General features: G+C 43.7%; 1 protein-coding gene across 3 annotated transcripts in view; it reads left to right on the forward strand.

Annotated features, from left to right (window-relative positions):
* Nucleotides 1-19,102, forward strand: part of dop1a (DOP1 leucine zipper like protein A) — a 296,966-nt gene that overhangs the window by 105,462 nt on the left and 172,402 nt on the right. For 2 of the 3 annotated variants that reach the window (XM_080200297.1, XM_080200298.1), the window contains exons 12-13: nucleotides 10,670-10,781; nucleotides 15,206-15,235. In XM_080200297.1, the coding sequence (XP_080056423.1) occupies nucleotides 10,670-10,781; nucleotides 15,206-15,235 (142 nt within the window). The remainder of the gene's footprint in view (nucleotides 1-10,669; nucleotides 10,782-15,205; nucleotides 15,236-19,102) is intronic. The other variant, XM_080200299.1, reaches the window with a different exon arrangement.

A 19,102-nucleotide genomic window follows, 5' to 3' on the forward strand; every position in this document is an offset into this window, starting at 1 on the left:
GCACATAGGTGACTCAGTTCTAATGGTTGTTTTCCGCTGACCGAAGCAGCAGTGAAACAGCATCTACCTGGGCGACTGAGCAGTCCTCTTCAGGAACGTACTGCTCACCTCCGTAGAATGAGGAAGGGGCCAGAAAAGGTGCCCTAAACATTACCTGCTTCACTACACACTGGCCAGTTTACTGCGGCTGGCAGGAATCCCACCTTGCAGTCGAACAAACAAAATAGAACAAGGTGATCCTGCTCACCATTGGCACTTGGAATGTGCACACGCTTTTGGACAACCCTACAGCAGACATACCAGAGAGAAGAACAGCCTTAGTTGCCAGAGAGCTTGCAAGATATAATATTGATATTGACATAGAAACCCTACAGTGAAGAAAGAGGCCATTTGACCCACCGAGTCTGCACCGACAACAATCCCACCCAGGCCCTATCCCCGTACCCCTACATTTTTACCTGCTAATCCCTCTAAGCTATGCATCCCAGGGCATTAAGGGGCAATTTAGCTTGGTCGATCCACCTAACACTCACATCTTTGGACTGTGGGAGGAAACGGGAGCACCTGGAGGAAACCCAGGCAGACATGGGGAGAATGTGCAAATTCCGCACAGATAGACCTGAGCCGGGAATTGAACCCAGGTCCCTGGAACTGTAAAGTAACAGTGCTAACTACTATGCTACCATGCTGCCCTGAGTGAAACTTGTCTTGCCAACGTAGGTCAATTGACTGAAACTGGAGGTGGATACACTTTTTTCTGGAGCGGTTGTGGCAGCGATGAGCGTCGTGATGCTGGAGTTGGATTTGCCGTCAGGAGACACATTGTTCGGAAACTTGCTAGTCTACCCAAGGGTGTGAACAACTGGCTTATGACATTACAGCTTCTGCTACAGAACAGAAGTCCAGCCACCCTGATCAGCGCCTATGCCCCAACAGTGAACAACCCGGATAAGATGAAAGACAAGTCCTACGAAGAAGTAGACGCCCTACTATCAGCAGTGAGCAGTACCGACAAGCTGATCTTGGCGATTTCGGCGCAAGAGTAAGGTGTGACTCTGCAATCTGGCAGGGAGTCATTGGGAGGCATGGAGTGGGCAACTGTAACAGTAACAGCCTGCTCTTAGTGAAGACCTGTGCAGCACATGACTTCCTCATCACCAACACAACCTTCCGTCTGGAGGAGGGAACCGAGTGTATGGTGTCGAAATTTGCTGATGACACCAAGATTGGTGGAACGGCAAATTGTGCGGAGGGTGTGGAAAGTCTGCAGAAGGATCTAGATAGGCTGGGCGAATGGGCCAGGAACTGGCAAATGGAATTTAATGTTGGCAAGTGTGAAGTTGTCCACTTTGGTAGGAATAATGGTAGGAAGGACTATTACTTACATGGCGAAAAACTGCAGCAGGCGACGGTGCAGAGGGACCTCGGGGTCCTTGTGCATGAGTCGCAAAAACCCAGCCTGCAGGTGCAGCAGGTGGTCAGGAAGGCGAATGGGATGCTGGCCTTCATAGCGAGGGGGATTGATTATAAAAGTAGGGAGGTCTTGCTGCAACTGTACAGGGCACTGGTGAGGCCACAGCTGGAGTACTGTGTGCAGTTTTGGTTGCCGCACTTACGCAAGGATATTTTGGCCTTGGAGGGAGTGCAGAGGAGGTTTACTAGGCTGATACCAGAGTTGAGGGGGTTGAACTATGAGGAGAGGCTGAATAAACTAGGCTTGTACTCGTTGGAGTTTAGAAGAATGAGGGGAGATCTCATTGAGACATATAAGATGATGAATGGGATGGATAGGTTAGAGGTGGAGAGGCTCTTCCCGCTCAGAAAAGACAGTAGGACTAGAGGGCACAGCCTCAAGATAAGGGGGGGGCGGTTTAGAATGGAGTTGAGGAGGAACTTCTTCACTCAAAGGGTGGTGAATCTCTGGAATTCTCTGCCCGTTGAGGTGGTGGAGGCTGCCTCGCTAAATATATTTAAGACGCGGGTTGATAGGTTTTTGATAGGCAAGGGGATTAAGGGTTATGGGGAGAGGGCGGGAATGTGGAACTGAGACACGACAGATCAGCCATGATCTTATTGAATGGCGGGGCAGGCTCGAAGGGCTAGATGGCCTACTCCTGCTCCTATTTCTTATGTACTTATGTCTGCCTATCCGTAACAAGACCTACTGGATGCACCCACCCACCCCCCCCAGCAATGGCAGCATGTCGACTATGTCATTGTCAGGAGAAAAGACAGGCAGGATGTCAGAGTGACCAAGGCCATGTGTGGTGCTGACCACTGGACAGATCACGGGCTCATTGTTTCCAAAATGACGCTCCGCATCAGACCCAAGAGGCAACCGCAAGAAAGCAAGGTTATGAAAAGAATCAATAGAATCAGTGCGGCCATGCTAAGGAACCCCAGCATAGCTTCAGCACTGGCTGAAGACTTAGAAATCAAGCTTGCTGACCTACCCCTCGCAGGCAACACTGAGGACGACTGGGAATGCTTCAGGGATGCTGTCCATCATCTGCACTGAAGATGATGGACAGCCCTCTACCCGCAAGCAACGTGACTGGTTTGATGAGAATGATGAGGAGAGATACAGGCTCTACTTGTTGAAGAGCACCACCTTCATCGGACCGGTCAGAACGACCCATCATCAGCTGCCAAGAAAAATGCTTTTACCAGTGCTCGTAGGACAGTCCAGAATAAACTCTGTAAAATGCAGGATGCCTGGCTGAGTACCAAGGCAGATGAAAAACAAGGGTACACTGACAGAAATGACTTGAAATGGTTCTATGAAGTCCTCAACACTCTCTACAGACCTCAATCTCTCAGGGGTTACCCCCTCCTGAGTACAGATGGTATAACTCTCATTACGGAGAGGGCTGAGATCCTACAGAGATGGGCTGAACACTTTGAAGCCATCCTCAACCAACCATCATCTATTAACGATGAGGCAATAGACAGGATTCCTCAAATAGATATTGACAGCGCCATGGATGACCCACTGGTAGTAGCCGAAGTCACGAAAGCTGTCAGCCAGCTATCCAGTGGCAAAGCCCCAGGGACAGATGCCATACCCACAGAGATCTACAAAGCTGCTGGTCCTGTACTTACCAAGAAGTTCACCGAGTTGTTCCAGTTCTTTCGGAAGCAAGGATCCATTCTTCAGGAACTTAGATGTTTCTATCGTACATCTCTAGAAGAGGAAGGGCAATTGGCAAGTATGCGACAACCACTGAGGAATTTTGCTACTCTCCATCACAGGAAAAACTCTCGCAAGAGTCCTGCTAAATCGTCTGGTCACTCATCAGGAGCTGGGCCCGCTTCCAATGTGGCTTCTGTAACGGTCGAGGGACTATTGACATGATTTTTGCTGCGCGCCAACTTCAGGAGAAGTGTCAGGAGCAGAATCACGAGCTGTACGCAACTTCTTCACCTTGTGAATCAAGTCAAGTTTGGTTGGCCCCCCCCCCCAACCCTGTTCATTCAGATGGTACGCCAGTTCCATGATGGCCAGAGTACTGGATGGCAGAGAATCCTCTGAGGCATTCCCAGTCGCCAATGGTGTCAAACAGGGCTGTGTGCTCGCACCCACTCTGTTCAGCATGATGTTTACTGCCATGCTGAATGATGCCTTCCAGGACAGGGTTGCTGGAATCAGCCTCAAGTACAGAGTGGATGGGAAGCTCTTCAACCTGAGGAGACTTCAAGCAATTATCAAAGTGAAGGAGACTGTTCTGAGAGACTTCCTCTTTGCCGAACACTGTGCCCTGTATGCGGAGATGCAAGTCAGTATGGACAAATTTTCCACAGGTTGTGACAACTTTGGACACACCATCAACATCAAAAAGACCGAAGTCATGCACCGTACACAGAACCCATAATCACAGAGGGCAACACCCTCTCCCAAGCAGTGACTATTGATATCGAAGTTAACTGCAGAATAGCAAAGGCAAGTTCTACTTTTGGTAGACCGCACTCCTCTGTATGGGAACGTCGAGGAATCAGCTCAGCAACAAAACAAAGTCTACAGTGCCGCGGCACTCACTCCCCTCCTGTATGGCTGTGAAGTGTGGACTGTGTATCGAGGGCATGCAGAACAGCTCAATCATTTCCACATGACTTGTCGTCGCAGAATAATTCGCATCAGATGGCAAGACAAAGTACCAGACACTGAAGCTCTCTCTAGAGCAAGTCTACTATCAGTCCACACACTGCTGATGAGAGCAGTGGGCGGGTCATGTCATCCGTATGTCAGATGAGCGCATACCCAAGCAGCTCCTTTTTGGGGAACTCTCTGCTGGAAGATGCTCACGTGGAAGGCAGAAGAAACTTTACAAAGACACACTCGAGGCCTCCCTGAAGTCGCCTGACATAGACATGACCATCTGGGAAACACTGACACAAAACCGCCCTACCTGGCGCTGCCTCATCGACAAGGGCTACCAAGCTTACGAAACAAGGTGTATTGCTGAAGCACAACTTAAGTGTGAGCTACACAAGTCCAGAGCCACCAGCACAACAACTACAGTGCCTACACAAGTCTGCCCAATATGTGCCGGGATATTCTGTGCCCGAATTGCCCTGATCAGTCATCTGCGGACATACCGCATCCAGCCTCAAAATGACTAATGGTGTCGATGTCCTCATCAATGATGGACGAACAATAACAAATTTATTCATCTCATTCCCCAGGATCAAGTCCAGTGAGGCTCCTTGCCTCGTTGGGCTAGAAATTTACTGATCAAAAATGGTCTGACAATACCTCAGGAATTCTCTCTCCTCTCTTCCCACCCCCAATTTCGTGCTAATTTATTCATTAATTATGCATTGGCAAATTTCTCTCCAAATTATGTGGCAGGTTGGGAACTAATTTGTCCGCCCTCCTGTCACCCAGTGGGCTCCAGAGTTAGGGTGTCATATTTAAATGCAACTGCCTAAAACTAATGCTGAAACTGTGCTGCTTTAAGTTGGTAATTAAGCACTGCTGTCCCCAGTTGGGGAAGGATTAGGAAATCATTATAAACCAGGTCACGCTGGGCGTCTGGGAGGAAGTGGGAGAGTCTGACTTTACTTTGATGTCTTGAAAATAAATTTGTTTTAAAGAACAGAGTAGCTTCAGTCTCATTTTCCCTCAACATACAATTACTGGATTTATCGCTTGAAACATACTGCAGTGCAGGAAGAGGATGAATGATGTCATCCGCTCTGCAAGGGTAAGTCAACCTTCTGCTCACTCCAATCTCTCATTCTGGCATCATGCATTCAAAGAGCTGCACTGCTCAAGGATCTCGCACAATATTAGTGGGGGGAGCAAATCACTACTGATTGTTTATGGCACTTTAGCATTACCAGCATTTCATCTATCATGCTGCACAAACTCTATTCCCAGCCCAATTTTCAGACTGGAGGCCAGTTACCAGTGGTGTATCACAGGGATCAGTGCTGGATCCTCTTATATTTGTGATTTTTATCAATGACTTGGAAGAGGGGGCTGAAGGGTGGGTTACTAAATTTGCTGATGACACCAAGATTGGTGGAGTAGTGGATGAGGTGGAGGGCTCTTACACGCTGCAAAGAGACATTGATAGGATGCAAAGTTGGGCCGAAAAGTGGCAGATGGAGTTTAACCCTGTTAAGAGCGGTGATTCATTTTGGTAGGACAAACTTGAATGCGGATTACAGGGTCAATGGCAGGATTCTGAGGAATGTGGAGGAACAGAGAGATCTTGGGGTACGTATCCACAGATCTCTGAAGGCTGTCACTCAAGTGGATAGAGCCGTGAAGAAGGCTTGCAGTGTGTTAGCATTTATTAACGGGGTTTGAGTTTAAGAGCCGTGGGGTTATGCTGCAACTATACCGGATGTTGGTGAGACCACATTTGGAATATTGTGTTCAGTTCTGGTCACCTCACTATAAGAAGGATGTGGAAGCATTGGAGAGAGTGCAGAGGAGACTTACCAGGATGCTGCCTGGTTTGCAGGGTAGGTCTTATGAGGAAAGGTTGAGGGAACTGGGGCTTTTCTCTTCAGAGCAGAGGAGGATGAGAGGTGGCTTAATAGAGCTTTATAAGATGATGAGGGGGATAGATAGAGTGGACGTGCACAAACTATTTCCTCGGGTGGATGTAGGTGTTACTAGGGGGCATAACTATAAGGTTCGTGGTGGGAGATATAGGAGGGATGTCCGAGGTAGATTCTTTACTCAGAGTGGTTGGAGTGTGGAATGCACTGCCTGCTGTGATAGTGGAGTTGGACACTTTAGGAACTTTATAGCGGTTATTGGATAGGCACATGGAGCACACCAGAATGATAGGGAGTGGGATAGCTTGATCTTGGGTTTGGACATAGCTCAGCACAGCATTGAGGGCTGAAGGGCCTGTACTGTGCTGTACTGTTCTGTTTTCTATGATATGTTTCTATGTTTCATACTGGGGAGGGCACAGCACACAGTTGACATGCATTCCTCCCATCTTCTTCCCCCATCTGTTCTCACCCAGCAGAGCTCCAAGTGCTTCTCTATCCAGGCCAAATTTGTGCATAACAAGAGGGAGAGATCCTAGACCAGAGGAGGGAGAGCAGATATTGTGGACCTCACTAAATTCGGGGCAGATGCCACCAAGTTGACAGAGGACAGGGACCGCTCCTCTGGGGAAGGCGAGATCAGCCTTTCCCAGCAAGCCCATATGGATGAGCTGTCAATGCGTACATCCCGTCCTGATATTGTCAGTGAGCGAGTTACAATGTTATATTCAATCTGTTTGTGAGCGAAATCGATCTGCTGAATCCTCCTGGCACTAGCAGGTCCATGAGCACACGGGAGCACACGCATGCACACACATGCACATTGAGATGCAAAATAAGCCCCTGTTTCCAAGCAACTTCAGACCAGAAAGCTGAAGATCCATTCGAAGTAGACCTTTCACTGTATTCACCTGCACTCTAGGCGGGTTCTACTTGTAGTGTAAGCTCAATATCACATTACGAGGAACACCTCGCCAACCTGTCTCCACAGCAGTCAGAGGCAATAGCAGCCCAGGTCTTGAGCATGCAGAGGTCTGTTAGAGAACTGGCACCCATTGAGTCAGATGATGTGCCTTGGGAAATGACCATGTCAAAGATGCTGGAGATGCAATGCAAAATCAGGTAGAGTTGCGAGGGGAAGTTAGTAGACCAGAGCAAAGGGTAGAGGAATCCGTCTGTGCTCTGTTTGATGCTGTGGCTTTGACAGGCAACTGTTTCGAAGTCCCCTTGGGAAGACGGTGATTGGTTCAGATACTTGCGCTCTGGCCTGCACTCCATCATTATTGGCATTGATCAGCCCCATCAGTGGCTAGGTGGGGTGAGACCGGCAGCCGGACATCTTGGGCCAACTACCTAAGGGACCCAGTATGTTCAGGCAATTCCAATCCCCTCTGCCTATGACCCCATCATCTCCAGCTGTACAGGCTGAGGACGGTGCACATCAGGACACTAAAGTAGGCCAGAGTACCCCAGCTCCCGACTCTCTGGAGACAGCTGCCAGGATCATCAGAGGCAACAGGACTTGCTATTCAGCAGGCTGCCTTCACCTCTGCTACAAATGTCAGGGATGCATCTGGGTGAAAAAGTTACAAAGTTTTGGCAACACTGTGGTGGCGGGTGATCAATTAATGTAAATACCATGCACCTTTGTGAATATATTAGCTGTCCATAAGAATGATGTTTTCATTTGAAAGCGTCATGCATGTGCATCTATATGCCCTCTTTATTGCAGGGGTGGTCCATGTTCCCACTTGGTGTTCACCTCCCTTTGTGAGCCACACATTCACATTGTGTAGCTGACTGTTTCTCTATCCTTGTGTTATGTCAGGGAAATGTAACAAATCTTTACTGAAGCACCTGCAAAATGCACTAGCAACCATAATCCTTACAAGACAACATGGAGTTAGGCAACCTCAGTAGCCTTGACAGGTTAGCTATAATTGTCTCACCAAATGAGAAGGCTGTCTTCATTGGTAGTGCCAAAGCATAGGACCTACAACCAGGATGCTTCTCCAACCATCAGTGTCCACGGATGGTGACCATTGCATCAAGTCTATTGATGCAGTGTCTCCGCTGCTATGGCAACTATCATTTCCGAGAGCATATCACTGACCTTTCCAATGAATAGAGCCTAGTGATTCATAAAGTTTAAAGATGCAAGGTTGAATACTGAGATTGCTGTTGTTTGCATTGGTTGTAAAGGCCTTTCAGTACTAGCATAGCAATAAGGACAGAAAGCATGTAAATGTGTCCCATTGCCTGCAATCGTGTGACTATCAGTATGTCACAGGAACATTTTCCAAGTTATATTTGAAGGCATTCTCATGTGAAAGCAGGCCCTCATCTTCCTCTTCAGATTCATGCTGCTCTTCGTCCAAGGAGTTCTCAGACTCTTTTGTGCCCTCTTTTGAAATGTCAGGTTGTGAAAGGCACAACACACCATGATGATACAGGACACCCTCTCTGGAGAGTACTGCAGAGACCCACCTGAAGCTCCGTGCATCAGAAGCACGTCTTCAGGATGCCAGTGGTTTGCTCTTTGGATCTTGTTGCCTTATGCGCTTCATTATATCCTCTGACTTAAGAGGATGACACATTGGTGTGATGAGCCATTGTTTGAGTCAGTACTCCTGATTTCCAAACAGCCAACACTAGATTCACTAGACCTTTCTAATATGAGGCCTCTGAAGGAGTGCCTCGGATGTATGAGCCAGAGTACCTGGCACAAACATGCATGATGTGCTTCTAATTGCACACCAGTTGAATGTTGGAGTGGAACCTTTTCCTATTAATAAACACCAGGTGTTGCATGGTGCTGTGTGCGCAATTGATTGCTTTCTGTAGCATGGCTCACAACCCAAGGACTGATTTTGTCCTTGCATCTTGACTATCAGGTGTACTAAGCCTTACCACTGACTTCAGTCTCACTCACTGGCTACTTGGCCCAGACCAGGATCTATGATTGTCTTTCTCTTAATTCTCCCTTTCCTTTTTGATTACTGACGACACCGTATTTCTCTCCTCTCCCCTTCCATTAGTCTCTGTGCAACCCCATCCCTCATTTGTAAGCCTTTCCCACGCCCTGCCCTTCATGACTCTGTGCAAGCCTTACCCTCTTGTGCCACACTAATTCAGCCTTCCCTCCTAGCACACAGTCTACGTACATCCCTTCCAATTGTATTCCTGTTCCACCCACTATTGTATTTGTGTTCCAGTCTTTAAGGCTCCAGCTTCCCCATCCTCATTTTCCCCTCTGCTGACATTGTTTTCCACCATTGCTCATTGCCCCTCTGCATTTCTCTTCTCCCCCCCCCCCCCCCCCCCCCCCGACCTCCTGAGTATTTCTAGCATTTTCTATTTTATTTCAGATTTCCAGCATCTGCAGTGTTTTGCCTTTGCTCTTCCATATCTGTCCCACTAGTAAGTGGACTATAAAATATACCCAGTGGTGTTACTGCACCTCATTTTTATTTCTTAGCTATAATCAAACTGATTCTGTCCTTCATCACTTCTGGACATGTGCTTCTCCAGCACTGCAATATTCTTAATCAACACTGCCAATTCTCCCCTTTTTCCTTCCTTCCCATATTTTCCTGAACACCCTAAATCCATGATTGTTTAGTGCCAGGTATCAGTTATCATATGCTGATATGACTATTTGTGCCTATAGCTTACCAACTTTATTTACCACACTTCCTGCAAACTTACTTTTAGATCTTTTTGAATTCCCTCTTCATCTAATCCCACCTAATACCATATTTCTCATTCCAGTGCTCTTTGTGTAACTTTGTATAGCTTGTTTCCTCATACTGTTGCTACTTGTGCCTGTACTCTGCCAAATTAGATGAAACGTTTGTGCTGGGTTTTAATCAGCAAATGAAAATTATTACATAATTTTTATGTACAGCATCCTGAAAAAGTACTTTCAAAATCTGACTTTTTCATGAATACCAGGATAAAGGAAAAATATGAGCAAGTGGTGCAATCTTAAGATTATCTTAAGAAATTACTCATTTTATTTTGTTACGAAAAAGCAAATCATTGACTTTTAATAAGTGCAGCAGAAATTATGTATCTTGGAGTATGATAGGTTACATTGTGTAGTACTGAATCATAGAATCATAGAACCCTACAGTGCATAAAGAGGCCCATCGAGTCTGCACCAAACATAGAACATTACAGTGCAGAACAGGCCCTTCGGCCCACGATGTTGCGCCGACCAGTTAAAAAACAATGACCCTCTAACCTAAACCAATCCCTTTCCATCCATAAACCTATCCACGGATCTCTTAAACGCCCCCAAACTAGGCGATCCCACACAGGCCCTACCCCCATATCCCTACATATTATACCCTCTGATCCCTCTAACCTATGCATCCCTGGACACTAAGGGGCAATTTCTTGCTGCTAATTTACTACTAATTATGTACAGAGTCATTTTGTGCAATTCCGTAGTTTTCATTAAAATAACTTAAAAATTGGTTGGAAAGGATATTCTCGACGAGAGAGAGTTCTTGGAATTAACAAGGCTTCAGATTTGTGGAAAACTACCCATATGTTTTATTTAGTTGTTTATAACTGACTATGCCGAAAGTTTGTGAAAATCAACCTGACATTCATGTAGACTGCTATATTATATATTTTCCTTCCTCATTAGGAGAACACTGAATGCAAGATTGCAGGCTTCACCTCAAGGCAAGGAAATGTCAGAGTACTCTCTGCCTGAATTCTGTCTCTTAGTTGACTTCCTATTGGACATTGTGTCATTGGTAAGGATTTTCCCCAATTAGTCTCAGTAATTGACAGTTACCATCTGAGCAAAGAATGATAAAGATTACAAACATTGTACATTGTAACCTCATGACTTGAGGAAAAGAACACTTTTTGGGTTTTTCATCGAGGAGTATTCCTCTAAGTTTTAGTAACATCAATGTAGTTAATTCTGTCCAAAGTTCAACATTATGATCTTAGTGACTAAAAACATTGGATTTTCCTCAATAAATTGTCAATAATTGGTGGATGAAAAAGAAGTTTAAGAAAAATATGCATTTGAATCATGATCTGTCGAAAAACGTTAAATTCAGACTTCAATAAATTATAAATGGCAAATGCGAAGGTTTAAATTTGGTAGCATGTGATAAACCTTTCTGAATTAGCAGAAACTGCTCAAGAAGAATGGATGATGTTTGTTTCAACAAATGGAAATAATTGAAGGTATGATTGCAAGGTATCAATTATAGATAAAGTATGCAAGAGAGAGAAGGTGGCAGGTATTCGTGGTATTGTTTCCAAAAATATCTGCAACCTTCTCTTTCTTTTATATTTTGACTTGATAAATGATTTACACTTTAAATGCTGCTGTTCCAGAAACCAAGTATAACAAAACTTTGCCATTCAGCGCACTACTGTTGCCAAGAATGGTGATATGGAAGATAACCCAAATCACAAAGCTGTAGTCGCATGTTACTGTTTTTATAACATAATGGGAGCATTTTATTTTGATTGCTTATTTTGAATATCCCAATTGTACAAATTGCTGATAACAAAGAGCAAAGAGTGCAATTTTGTTGAGTTACATATGATTTTCAATGGCATTCTGCTGTGTTCATTTGTGCATTGCACCAAGCCAAGTAAAGAAAGTATGAACCAAGTGTTATTAGAAAACATGATTACTTACTTTGTGGATGATTATTTGAAGATCTTGTGAACAAGGTTGTACTAGAGAGAATAATGGGTAACAGTTATTTTATGCACTGGAAGGCAATAGCAGTGGGGATAAGTAGCAATATTTTCCTTGATCTGTATTAATGATCTAGATTTGGGTATGGATGGTATTGTGATGACTGTGAACTGTCTGGAGAACAGTGATAGACTTCTAAAGGGTTTGGCAGGCTGGTGGAATGGGTGGACATGTGGCAGATGAAATTTAATACAATAAAATGTGAATTTATATATTTTAAGAGGAAGGGCAATAAAAGGCAATATACAATAAAGGATGCAAGTCTAAAGAGAGTGCAAGAACAGAGACCTGGGGTGTATGCACAAACTAGTAAAGGTGGCAGGGAGGGTTGAGAAAGCATACAGACTTTAATAATAAATGCCCAGGGTACAAGAGTAAGGAGTATACGGTGAACTTTTATGAAATACTGGTTTGGCATCAACTGGAATTATGTCCAATTTTGGGCTCCACAATTAGGAATGATTTGAAGGCATTTCAGAGAGCGGAGAAAGGGAGTATAGTGTGGAGCAGACTAAACTGTAGCTTTCAGAGGGAATTTGATAATTAACTGAAAGATTTGCAGAGCTTTGTGAAAAAGATGAGTGTTGAACTGGCTACTTTGGTACTGAAGAGAGCTGGTACGGACATGAAGGAACAAATGGCCATCTCCCCTTCTCTTCCCATTCTTTTATTCAAAGTCATTGCTGGAAAAAGAGACATTCTGTTGGAGCATTTCATCTTTCACTCATCAGGCCAGATTTCAGAATGGCAAATTCCAAAGGGAACAATTAGTTATGTGGCACAAGAAAAATCTGCTGATTTGTTGGCAAGTTGACTCTGGTCAAGACAATGCCACAGCAAATGCATGAGGGAACTACTGCCCCCTATGCTTCTGTTTATTCAAAAAATGTACAACACCTGGATATATTTTTTTCCCTGCAGAGCACAAGTCTCTGAATATGTAACTTCTAATAAGCACCAATGAGATATATTAGGAGTTTGACTGATTTATGTAGTAGTTAGAAATTTACAGTAACATTCTGTTGGTGGAAAACACCACTTATGTTGCCACTGCATGGTAGCGGTATGAAATGTCTAGCTTCACTTGTCGCTCAAATATTTGAGAAAATTTACCCATCCAGAATAATTTGAGATCGATTGGCCAGTTTTCATGTGGTGGCCTTTGTTCCATTCATGAGTATACACGATATGTGATGAGCAATGATCTGATTGGGATAGCCATCAGGATATTCTGCCTGTAATACAAATGAGTAATATGCTATGTGAATTTCTGTGCTGGTGTGATGTCAGACACATAAGACATATATCCCAGCAACTGGAGCAGTGACAAACAGCACATCATGTCAGCTGTTTGCAATAAATGGAGAGTACTGATTCTACTTGACCAATCTGTGCTTTCAAAATTCAGAACATAATGCCTATCGTTAGATGTAATTTTGTGATTGAGTAGCAGTTGCTGGACAGTCCTGAATGTGCTCAGAAGCACTAACAACCAATTTGATTGTTGGGTTGCAACGTATCCAGTTTGATTGCTAGAAACCATATATATTTATATGTGGGGACCTTCCCTTTGCAGGCAAAAGAAATATGTCCAGATATTGCACCTTTTTCAAAAGGGGACAGTAGCTCCTTGGTGCATTTGCCATGGCAGCATTTTGAACAATCGGAGCTGACTTACCGACCTCTGTTATCACGCAGTATACATTTTTGTTTCCTTTTGAAATTTGGCATTATTATGTCTGTCCTGATGAGTGCATGCCAGCATGTTCTAAACCACCAAAATTCTAAGTTAGCTGAACATGATTAGCTTTTAAGAAAACTGCTGACTTTCCTTGATTAATCCACACTCGTCCAGATGATTTGTATCTGGGGTTGTCATTTTTGAAAGCTTTCCAGCTATTGAGATTAAACTGACTTGGCCTACAGTTATTGGGTTTATCTTTACACCTTTCTGATTGATCAAGGGTGCAATATTTTGGAATTCTGCAGTCCAACTGCACCATAAGGTGATTCAGAAGATAACTAGTAACGCTTCTCTAATTTCTTTCCTTCCCTCAGTGCTCTTAGATGCATCCCATATGCTCCTGCTGATGTATAAGTTCAAGTATAACCAGTTTATTCTAATGCCTCCTTCCATCAATTTTAGCCAGTCCAGTATTTTAACTATCTTCTCTTTCATCATAGTTTGAGCTTAGTAAAGACCGATATGAGGTACTTGTTTACTACCTCAGTCTGTCTTCTTGGCGATAGCCCCTTTGCAATCCCTAATCAGTTTCATCCCTCCTGTTACTATCCTTTCCTATGGCCTACAGAAGACTTTTGGATTACCTTTTTATGTCAACTGCATGTCTTTTTTAATCTCTTCTTATGCCTCTCGTTTCTTTTTCCATATCCGTCATTTCTTCTTCCACATCCCCTCTGAGACTTCTATATTCAGCCAGGTTCTCGCTTGCATCATCAACCTCCTGGCACCTTCATAAGCACCTTATGCTTTCTTTTTCGTCATCAAGGGAGCTCTGGCTTTATTCACTCTATCTGTTCCTTTTGGGATTATAGCTTGACTGTACCTATATCATCTCCTCCTTAAAGGCAGCCCACTGTTCCTTTACTGTTTTGCTTGGCAAACTTTGATTCATATGCCAAATCTGTTCTCATTCTACTGAAAGTGATCCTGAATATTGTTACTCCAGATTGATCCTTGCCCTTTTCCATAACTAGCCATAAAATTAAGATTCTATGGTCACTGTTCCCCAAGTGTTTCCCTACTGACAATTGATCCAGTTAACCCAGCGTATTCCCACCCTTACCAGAACAGAAGTGCTGCCTAGCTCATTGGGCAGGAAACATTCTGATCAAGAAAATTCTTTCAAACCCACCCTTGAAGATGTTGACTCCTAGTTTGGATGTTTCCATGATAATGATTTAATTGTGCTACCCTGGCCTATTCCCCACTATTCATATATATACCTTGACAGTGAGCGTGAGAAGGTTAATCCAATAATCAAATTAAAATTGACAGGAATATGATTATTTTTGATTGGGAATCGAGCATTAAGGGAAAAGTGCATTTAAAGATGTATCACTCAGATATTTATCATGTATTTGCTTTTTTGGCACCTTCATTTTGTTGTAGCACAATATATATTTGCACAATATAGCAAAGGGCTTTTCTGTCTATTTTTAATACCTCCTTCACATCTGCAACTAATGACTGCTGATTTTTCTAAATCAGTCAGAATTAAATGTGTTCTTGTGTGTCATAGGATATCAGAGATAAGAGTGCATGGCACAATACTGACTTTGAAAGTGGAATGAGTTCAAGGGAGGGGCAAGAGAGGAAGCAAGAAGTGCAAATTGCAGGGAGTTGTTCAGGAGTGCTTCAAATTTCTATTCCCTTGCTGTCCTCGAAGTGTGACAACTTTTTTTGTAAACCTCTGCTTTCTTTTTTTAAAGCCTACTCGAAGTATGAGAGTACTTTGTCAGGTATGGGATTCAAATTGTCATATCACATCATCTAATCTTTCTGCTTGCTCATTTAATAAAACAGTTATACCATTGCATGCATTTCTGGAATGAGTTTGGGGGATCCAACATATTCAAGAACTATGTGCCATTCAATTTATTTTTATCTGTACAATATACTAGCTTTTTATTTTCACCAACAGCCACTTGCATATATATAGTGCCTTTTAAATTAAGGTGTCCCAAGGTGCAAAGCAAGCATTGTTATAAAATACATTCTTGATGCCAAGCCACGGAAAGGGTTACCAGAGCATGTGAACATAAGCTTGGTTGAAGAGCAATTTAAAGGAAGAGAGCAAGATTGGAATCGAAAGTTCAACATAGCTGTTCCAATTGTAAGCAACCAAAATCAGAGTGATGCAAGAGACTAGAATTTGTGGAGAGCTGAAATCTCAGAAGCTTTTATGTAGCTGAAAAAAGGTTAGATTTGGAAGGAGTGAATCCATGAAGGAATTTGAAAACAAGGATGAGTATATCTAAATTGAGGTATTGTTATACAGAGATCCAATGTAGGCCACAAAACACATGGGTAATGACAGTAACAAGAGTTGAAATATGGACAGCAGAATTTTGGATCAGCACACACTTATGCCAGGTGGAATTTGGGATGCCAGCAACAAGAGCATTGTCACATCTAGAGGTAACAGTGATGTGTGTGATAGATGAGCAGGTCAGAGGCTGGGAATTCTATGGCAAGTAATTCACTCCTGACTTCCCAAAGTCTGTCCACTGCCTACAAGACACAAGTCAGGAATATGGTGGAATACTTTCCATTTGCTTGGATGGGTGCAGGTCCAACGACACTCAAGAAACTCTACACTATGCAAAGCAAAGCAGCTTGCTTGATGAGCACTCTACCCACTGCCATAATTATTCATTGTCTCCATCATCAGTACGCTGTGGCAAAAAGATTTACAAGATGCTTTGCAACAACATGCCAAAGATTCTTTGACAGCACCTTCCAAACTCTCAACCTCTATCACCTGAAAGCTTCCAATCACATATATACATCACCAAAGTTGACTACTTATAACTCCGTAACACTACCTTTTTTTTTCTAAGTTCATCAGGAGGTTCCAGGTGTTTGACCCAGCTACAGTGAAAGAATGGAAACGCCATCACTTTCAAATCCCCTTCCAAGACACATAGCATCCTGACATGGAACTAGGCTGTCACTGAGTCAAAAACTTGAAACGTTGTTCCTTGTGGCATTTTTGGTGTACCTACACCATTTGGACTTCAGTGGTTGAAGAAGACGGCTTGCACCACATCCCAAGGGAAATTAAGAAACTTTGGCCAGGGAGCAAAGTTTGTGGCAGGAGCCAAACCTGCCAATCGTTTTTCTATTTAGTTGCTGGAAATTTCTGCTGATGCATTATTAGATGTCAGGCAAGCAGTGTGCTGAATCAGCGACAGTGGAGGAGCCAAGCAAGGTCGTGGTGAAATAAAGCTTAGTGATGTCAGGATAAATGCAGAACCTGATGTTATGGTTTCAGATTATATCAGAACGGGGCAGCATGAATATGAGAAATAGGAGGTAGCCAAGTGATTGAAAGATAGATATTCAGGAGGCTGAAGTGGTGAATTTAATGAAACTATGTTGCTCAGTTGCTATTGAGTTTGCTTGCAAAACCAATTTGTTTGTGTAATTGTTTAAGATAGTATTTGCAGGTATGTACCAATATTAGTTCCAAACGTAATAGATTTAAAATAACATCTTATTAATCAGACTTGGTAATAGAAAAATACACGCTTACAGCGAGTTTAGTATTTTTCTGGAGTTTAAAAAAGCGTGGCCTTCATTTACACGTTTTTGAAATGAAAGTTGAGCTTCAGTAACCTTTCTCTATGCCAAATCTCTCATTTATACAAGCATTGTTGATTGCTTTGAGCTGATTTTTATGCTGCTTATAGCATGCCTTCAAAAGTTTTTCATCTTAATGTAAATGTATTGCTTTCCTGTTGCTTAAGGCATCTTTAAGAAAATTTATAATGATTTTCATATGGCTACATCCTATCTCACCCCAGTGGAAAATCTCATACTTTATTGATCTCTTTTGATAATGCTTGTAATTTATAAATATATATACTTGGCCATTTCTAAGGTTTGTGAAGAGTCGATAATCATCAATGACTAACATACTTGAGAACTCTGATGTGTTATGTCAGTATTGTATATTTTTGTATTGTACAAAAATAAATCCAATGTACTATGGAATCTCATTGCAACAAACTAGCCCAATGTAAACAATTTTGGAACTAATCTATGACCTTAACTTTGTAAATTTCTTGAAATGTGCACAGGAGAACTTTTTAGAGCAACATGTAGAGGGCCTAACAAGGGAAGGAGCTGTACTGGATCTAATTCTGGGGAATGAAGTCAGACAGCTGATTGAGATGGTGGGAGCGGAACACTTTAGTGATAGCAACACAATGTAGGCCAATTAAGCTTGTTATGGACAAAGAAATAGACAAGTCACAAAATAAATGTTTTGGACTTGGGGGAGAGCAGGAGCCGGCCAAGGTAGACTGGGAACAGCTACTGGTGGGGGAATCCACTGAAGAGCAGTGGGGGGGCATCCAAAAAGGAAATGGAGAGGGTACCAGCCTAGTATGTTCCCTTTAAGGTGATAGGAAGGAGCAACAAGTCCAAAGAACCATGAATGACCAAGAGAAGGAAACGAAAGTTGTTTGCAGATACAAGGGGAGAAAAACAACAGAGACATTAGTGAAGTACAGAAGGTACAGGATGGAGCTTAAGAAAGCAAAACATTTAAGGGACATCTTGACAAATACATGAAGGTGTTTGACAAGGTGTCTCACAAGAGGTTATTACAGAAGGTCAGGGGGCATGGAGTTGGGGGTGGGGTGTTAGCGTGGATAGAGGATTGGCTGTCAAATAGGAGGCAGAGAGTGGGGGTCAATGGGTGCTATTCGGATTGGCGGTTGGTGACTAGTGGAGTGCCCCAGGGGTCGGTGCTGGGGCCTCAGCTATTTACCATTTATACAGATGATCTGGAGGAGGGAACCGAGTGTATGGTGTCGAAATTTGCAGGTGACACCAAGATTGGTGGAACGGCAAATTGTGCAGAGGGTGTGGAGAGTCTGCAGAAGGATCTAGATAGGCTGGGCGAATGGGCCAGGAACTGGCAAATGGAATTTAATGTTGGCAAATGTGAGGGTGTCCACTTTGGTAGGAAGGACTATTACTTATGTGGCGAAAAACTGCAGCATGCGACGATGCAGAGGGACCTTGGGGTCCTTGTGCATGAGTTGCAAAAACCCAGCCTACAGGTACAGCAGGTGGTCAGGAAGGCGAATGGGATGCTGGCCTTCATAGCGAGGGGGATTGAATATAAAAGTAGGGAGGTCTTGCTGCAGCTGTATAGGGCACTGGTGAGGCCGCAGCTGGAGTACTGTGTGCAGTTTTGGTTGCCGCACTTACGCAAGGATATTTTGGCCTTGGAGGGAGTGCAGAGGAGGTTTACTAGGCTGATTCCGGAGTTGAGGGGGTTGAACTATGAAGAGAGGCTGAATAAACTAGGCTTGTACTCGTTAGAGTTTAGAAGAATGAGGGGAGATCTCAGTGGGACATATAAGATGTTGAATGGGATGGATAGGATAGAGGTGGAGAGGCTCTTCCCGCTCAGAAAGGACAGTAGGACCAGAGGGCACAGCCTCAAGATAAAGGAGGGGGGGGGGGGGTTTAGAACGGAGTTGAGGAGGAACTTCTTCACTCAAAGGGTGGTGAATCTCTGGAATTCTCTGCCCGTTGAAGTGGTGGAGGCTGCCTCGCTCAATATTTTTAAGACGCAGGTTGATAGGTTT

This window comes from Carcharhinus amblyrhynchos, chromosome 12 (genome assembly GCF_965287045.1).
Source record: "Carcharhinus amblyrhynchos chromosome 12, sCarAmb.v2.hapA, whole genome shotgun sequence".
Lineage (NCBI taxonomy): Eukaryota > Metazoa > Chordata > Chondrichthyes > Carcharhiniformes > Carcharhinidae > Carcharhinus > Carcharhinus amblyrhynchos.